Here is a 6,164-nt window from a genome sequence, read left to right on the forward strand (position 1 = left end):
CGAGAGGGGCCCCGGGGAGCCCCTCGGCCTGGTGGGCCCTGCTCTGCCCCCAAAGCTGGTTTTCAAGTGTCCATCAGGGACAGTTCAACATGGAATAATTTCTGTTGTCTCGCTCTTTTCTTCCCTTTCACACCGCCTCCTTTCCTGTCGGTGGAGAGAGCTCGCGATTTTTCTCCTGGAAATGGATCTCTGACATATTCGCGGCAAAATACGTCCCTTGAAAAACTGCAGAAAAGGGGAGGGGTTTTGGGGGGGCCCTTGTTCCTTCCCATCTTCAAATGTCACTTTTCCTTTCAGGGAGGTGAGCACTCCTACTAAAACATATCGCTTCCTGCTCCCCACATTCCTTGTTTTGTAAATACTGTCTAACTAAATTCCTGTGTCTTTTACTCATTTGCTTTTCTGTCCCCGTCTTTCCTACTCCCACGAGGAGAGCTATGCCTCACTGAGGATCGGCAATATTCGTCTATCTTGTGCATGACTGTATCCTAACTCAGGGAAGTTCTTGGCATATAGTAGGTGCTCAGTATATATTTGCTGGGTAAATAAGCAAATCCTGAAGTATGACTCAGGAAGCGGCATGGATAGGAGGACTGTGTGGTTTACCTGCTTAATACACCAAGGCACTTACGGGTATGTTGTTTTTCTGGGTTGAGACAATGGAGTGGAAATTCTCATCCCAAAGAAAGGGACTTCTCCCGTGAGCAGGCCAGTTGTGACTCAGGCAACTCTCCCAGGGAAGAGAGCGGTCTGTTCACTCCAGCAAGGGGGCAGGAGAGTGCCTGGTGTGCCAGGGCATGGTGACTGTACCTGGGAGCCAGGACTGGAGGAGGGCGGAGCGGGAGGGATGCCTAGACATGGATGTGAGTGGAAGTGGAGGCTAAGGCACGAAGGGCCCTGCAACAGGTTTGTGCTTGATTCTATTCAGAGACTTTTTTAAAAAAATGTTTATTTTTGAGAGAGAGAGAGAGAGAGCATAAGTGGGGAAGGGGCAGAGAGAGAGAGAGGGAGACATAGCATTTGAAGCAGGCTGCAGGCTCTGAGCTGTCAACCCAGAACCCAACATGGGGCTCGAACTCATGAACTGAGAGATCGTGACCTAAGCCAAAGTTGGATGCTTAACTGACTGAGCCACCCAGGCACCCCTATTCAGAGATTTTAAGCAGAGGAACTTAAGAAATATTACAGGAAGCAGTAGGAAGTCTTATAGATGGGGACAGAGAGAGGGCAGAGCAGGATCCAACAGAGAGCTGGCTTGCAAATGAACACTTTTATTGAATTATTGAATGAACAAAGGCAGGGAAACAAGCAAAGAGAAGATTAGTTCAAGTGATGGATAATGACCACCTGAAAGCTGGAGAGGAGACAGGAAGATCAGAAAAGAGAAATATTTGGGAGAATTTGAAGGCGAAAATTGGTGAGATCAATTAGGGGTGTGTGTGTGTGTGTGTGTGTGTGTGCGCGCGCGCGCACACGCGAGCGTGCACGCATGTGCACTGGAGGGGAAGGGCGCGGAAGACAGGGCAACAAACACATGGATGACTGCTTGGCTGCTTGTTTGAGGGAATAAATGGTGGTGATACCAAACGTAGAGACAAGGAGCTTAAGAGCAGGACCCACTTTTGCTTGTGGAGGTACAACATTATGTCATATTTGGAAGTGTTGCATTTAAATTTGTTTTCAAAGTAAACTCTACCCTCAAGGTGGGGCTTGAACACAGGACCATGAGATCAGGAGTCACATGCTCTACCAACTGAAGCAGCCAAGCAACCCTGAGGTGTCGCATTTTAATCCTTAACCTCGGAGCATTCTGCTGATGTCCCATGAAGAAAATGTGATTCTAAAGTTGAGTAGAGAAATTAGAGATGGAGAGAGAGATTTGGAATTTAGGTATGCAAACATGGTAGCTTTCGTCTTAGGATGGATGAGCGTGGGGCTGGGGAGTGTAGAGAAAAACCAGGATTTTAGATATATCCCTGGAAACAACCATATTTAAAGAGGGAAGTGGAGGCTGAGCTCCTTGCAAGTCAGAGAAGCATTTTCTCTATCTATCTTGGATCATTAAATGATCATTAAGACAGAAACTTCATGCTGGGAATAGTAGAGCAAAAGGTGGGAGGAGCCAGGGTCCCTGAAGGTCAAGGAGCTGCCTACGTATTTTATGTGAATGAGAGATAAATATATATCGTTTTATTATTTGAATTTTTGATTACATGCAGCTGTATCTAATCATAAGTAGTGTGGTGTCCAACCCCTGATCCATCCAGATAATAAGAATCAAGTCAAATGAAGGAATCAATGGGCATCACATCATAGCCTCTGGGACAGTCCCTGGTTCTTTCCCATCTAGATTACAAACCCTTAAGGGCAGGGATAAATACTTAATTATATTGGTGTCACCAACATTTCTCATGGCTTTTGGCACATTGGACATTGTATATGTTTAATACATTTTTAACGTTAGTACTCACGGCAATAAAAATGAATTGTCCTTGCTTTGTACCTATTCACCACATCATAGCTGCATCTTGATGAGCATTGCAAGATTTCATAAGTTCTCAGCACTTTAGTCTTCTGTAGTAAAAGTGGAATGATCACCCTCCCTTGAATGGATTAAAGATGATGTACCTATAACCTGAGTGTTATGGCCTGTCTGGTCCATGGGTGCAGGTGAAGGCAATTAATAACCTAGACTTCTATCTGAATCTTACAGGACCTCTGGCCTGGCTTTTGAGATGCTTCCCTCTCTATCTAGTTTTCTGGAAGTCCTTCATGGGCTCACATGCCTCACAAGTGCCCACAGGCCAGTCTCTTGGCTGGCACCTACCTTGACACCCATCGTGTACTTTCCCTCCAGAGAGTTTTCTCCTCAGTCTGTGTGCTCAGCCTGCGACAGATCTACTGCCTCCTTATGTTTTGATAAAGCGCAAGGCATGCTGTTCAAGACAGAGCGTGCCCTCTGTGAACTGTGAGTATTCTTTCCTGGGTGATGGGATGCAGGAATGTTGGTGAGGCCTTCTTTCAGCATGGATTGGCCAGCCTAAGTCATTCACCACAATCCTTTTCCTTTTTACCTTGACCCTGATGTCACTGGAAGCAAAGATGATTTCTGCAGGGATGAGGGTGTTCTCTTACTCACGGATCATGACGATGAATGTGGAACATCTTACTGGGGATTTCAGTAGGAAGTGTTTATAGGTCTAAAGAAGAAAACATGGTGGGTTTGAAATGGAGAACCAGTCTCCATTAAAGAGTTTTCCACTGATGAGCGAACACCTGATGTTTAAGCCCGGCCTTTAGAATTAGTACCTGTTTAGGATTTCCCCTTTCTGGATGACAGTGCCTCTTGAGTCATGAGGCTGGTCTGAGTTGTCTGTGGCGTCGGTGAGGTTCCTGTCAGGAAACTTGTTTTTGAGTCCTTCTAGTGTCCGTGTCCTCCCATGTCTTTCTCAGCAGAAGGAGACCGCAGCTCAATGATCAGCCAGGTGGCAGCATAAAGCAATAAACCCACGGACAGGGGAGCCCTCTGGGGCTGCTCAGTGCTCTCTACACACTCCTTCCCCCATTGTTACCAGGGCAAACCCAGGACACATCCCCTGCTCCCAACCTCCCATTCTCTGAAAACCTTTGGCTTAAACACATCCCCCAAAGCAAAAACAAGCAACCAGAAGAGGAAGAGCAGAGAATGTGTTTAAGGCTGAAATTTTGTGGTGTGTCACAGAGAGTGGAGCAGGTTGGTTTCAAGAGTCCTGTGGGTTCCTGTGGTCACTCCCACCTCCATCTCCGCTAACTTTGCCCCAGTTTTGTTCAGCCAAGTATTTGGGTTAGCAGTTTCACAGAGCCACCACAGTGAGCAGGTGATTGATAATGGCCATGTCCTCATTACATTTTGGATGATAGGAAGGAGCGACAGAGAAGGTTCTCAGAGAAGGCTACTGTCAAAACATCTCAATTCTTGTCGGAGCTGCTTTGGGATTTTCTTAGTGACGCCCTTAATCCTGGCAGAGGGCTGAGTGTTTCTCCCCTGGTACTGAGAAGGGTAGAGGCATAGAGAAGCAATGGACCACCATGTCTTGAGGTCATCTACAGTTCCAAAGGTTAATGTCCTCACCATTTGGCTAGTGCACCTCATCCTCAGAAGAACCTTAGTTCTTTTGTTTTGCTTTGTGGTTTTATGGTTTTATTAACACAAATACAACATGCACATAAGATGTCTATTCATTTTTTTCACCGCACAGCCTGGCATTGGGATTCATGACTCTGGTGGCCAGCTGGGCTGCTCTTACCACCATGGCTTTGTGGTTCTTGGAGGAGACATCATGAGCAGTCTCTGCACAGTAAGATCTATTGCACATCAGCAGCACTTCAGGCTCCTTGACCTTGTGGACTAGGAACTTCCAGAAGTCACTGGACAGCGTGTGCTTTGATTTCTTGTTCCTCCATGTAACCAAAGTTGGGCATCAGGATCCGGCCCTTGAATCTTCTGTGCACCCTATCATCAATGCCTCTGGGTTTCCACCAGTTGCATTTTATTTTGACATATCCCTCTGAACAGTGCCGGATGAACTTCTTAGTCCTCTTTTTAATGATCTTGGGCTTCACCAGAGGTCTGATGGCAGCCATGATGCCGAGTAACAGATGGCTGCCACTTCCACAGGCAGCGCTGAGGAAGAGCAAGAACCTTGGTTCTTAACTCCCACAAAGAACATTGCATCTGTCTTTAATTACTTGGGTAATTGTACATGTAACTGTACAAATCTCTGTGTCGTTTGGGAGTACCAGGTGACTGTCTCCAGTACAGCAGGTCCTATAAAAAGGGAAGCAAATTGAACAGTTAGAATCCACAGGGAATTGTTTTAATGGATCTGCTCTGAGTAGACCCTGCACTTCAGAGAGAAGTCCTATTTTCCAGATAACAATGTGAAATTAGTGAATAAACTGAACCCCTAAGAAAAGTCACTTTCTTTTACTTCTCCAGCTATTAACTAAAGGCTAATACCATGGAGCAGTTCATATCAGCTAAATCCTTTGATTCATCTTTACTGGTTCTACTTGAGGACAGCAGGAAGATATCACTTCCATCTTGTCTAGTTTGTACCCTAGACACAAACACGTCCCTAAGCTTTTGTTACTTATTAAAGATCAAAGCATAAATTGGGAACCACCTAAGAGTCTGTCCAACTTATTAGCTTGTCTTAGGACCTCTTGATAAGTCTCCTGACCCTGCAGATACGTCAGTCCTCTGTACTGTCTGGTAGTGCCTCCAATTCATAAAGCAAGTGGCTCCTGTGTAGGGTGTAGACACTGCCTTATTCATTCCCACCCCAACCTAAGACATCATTAAAGGGGCAGGTTCTGAGATAATCCATCTCAACTTTCCAGTGTCTTTTTCTTTATTTTTTGATCCTGTGAAGGGTGCAGAAAATTTGTACTACACTTAGCATGAACAGGGCTGTGTTCTGTGGGAATCAGCCTTGTCAAGAGGGAGGGGCTGCACATTGATTGGACTCACACTGCACTTTAGGAGGACAGTGATGGAAACAGATGCCTCCCTTGTGAGGACATCTTTGGGTGGCAATCAGTTTATGGGAGGATAACTTCTAAAATATTTTAGAAAACAAATCAAGTACACCACTAACCAAAACTATCTCAAACTAGAATATGTGACTAATAAAATACAGATTTTATATTCCTAGTATGTGGCTTGTTTTATTGTTAAAATATATTATAATTCCATTTTATGAAAGACTCTAAAGGGTGGAGGTTTCTGTGGAGTTTCTCAATTCTTTGTTGAGATAAACTTACAGAATGGTGTTCAGTTTAATCAAATCAATTGGCCAGAATTTAATACTGTGTGCTAAGCACACGTACTAACTTACTTAAGCCACACACACATGCACACAAAACCTCACAGTCGTTAAAATGAATTATAAGTTAAAATTTAAAATATGTATTTTACTGGTTAGATACCATAGCTGGGGACACTTTCTGGCTAGCACTCTACATGACTGGGAGTTCATATATTTGGGGAACATGAGATGGGTACCATTATTATTTCTTTTTTCTTAAAAATTTTTTAATGTTTTATTTATTTCCGAGAGAGAGATAGCATAAACAGGGGAGGGTCAGAGAGAGAGGGAGACACAGAATCAGAAACAGGCTCC

At 44.6% G+C, this 6,164-nt stretch overlaps 1 protein-coding gene and 1 pseudogene across 1 annotated transcript in view; both read right to left on the reverse strand.

Moving 5' to 3' along the window:
• The window catches only part of GSX1 (GS homeobox 1), a 6,401-nt gene extending 3,562 nt beyond the window's left edge, over window positions 1–2,839 (reverse strand). Inside the window, exon 1 of the mRNA XM_077745415.1 lies at window positions 2,828–2,839. Within this exon, the coding sequence (XP_077601541.1) occupies window positions 2,828–2,839 (12 nt within the window). The remainder of the gene's footprint in view (window positions 1–2,827) is intronic.
• Window positions 2,840–4,214: 1,375 nt separating this feature from the next.
• On the reverse strand, window positions 4,215–4,647 carry LOC144216155 (putative large ribosomal subunit protein eL32' pseudogene; annotated as a pseudogene).
• Window positions 4,648–6,164: the final 1,517 nt, after the last annotated feature.

The sequence above is a fragment of the Crocuta crocuta genome, unplaced genomic scaffold (assembly GCF_008692635.1).
Source record: "Crocuta crocuta isolate KB4526 unplaced genomic scaffold, BGI_CrCroc_1.0 scaffold258, whole genome shotgun sequence".
Classification (NCBI taxonomy): domain Eukaryota; kingdom Metazoa; phylum Chordata; class Mammalia; order Carnivora; family Hyaenidae; genus Crocuta; species Crocuta crocuta.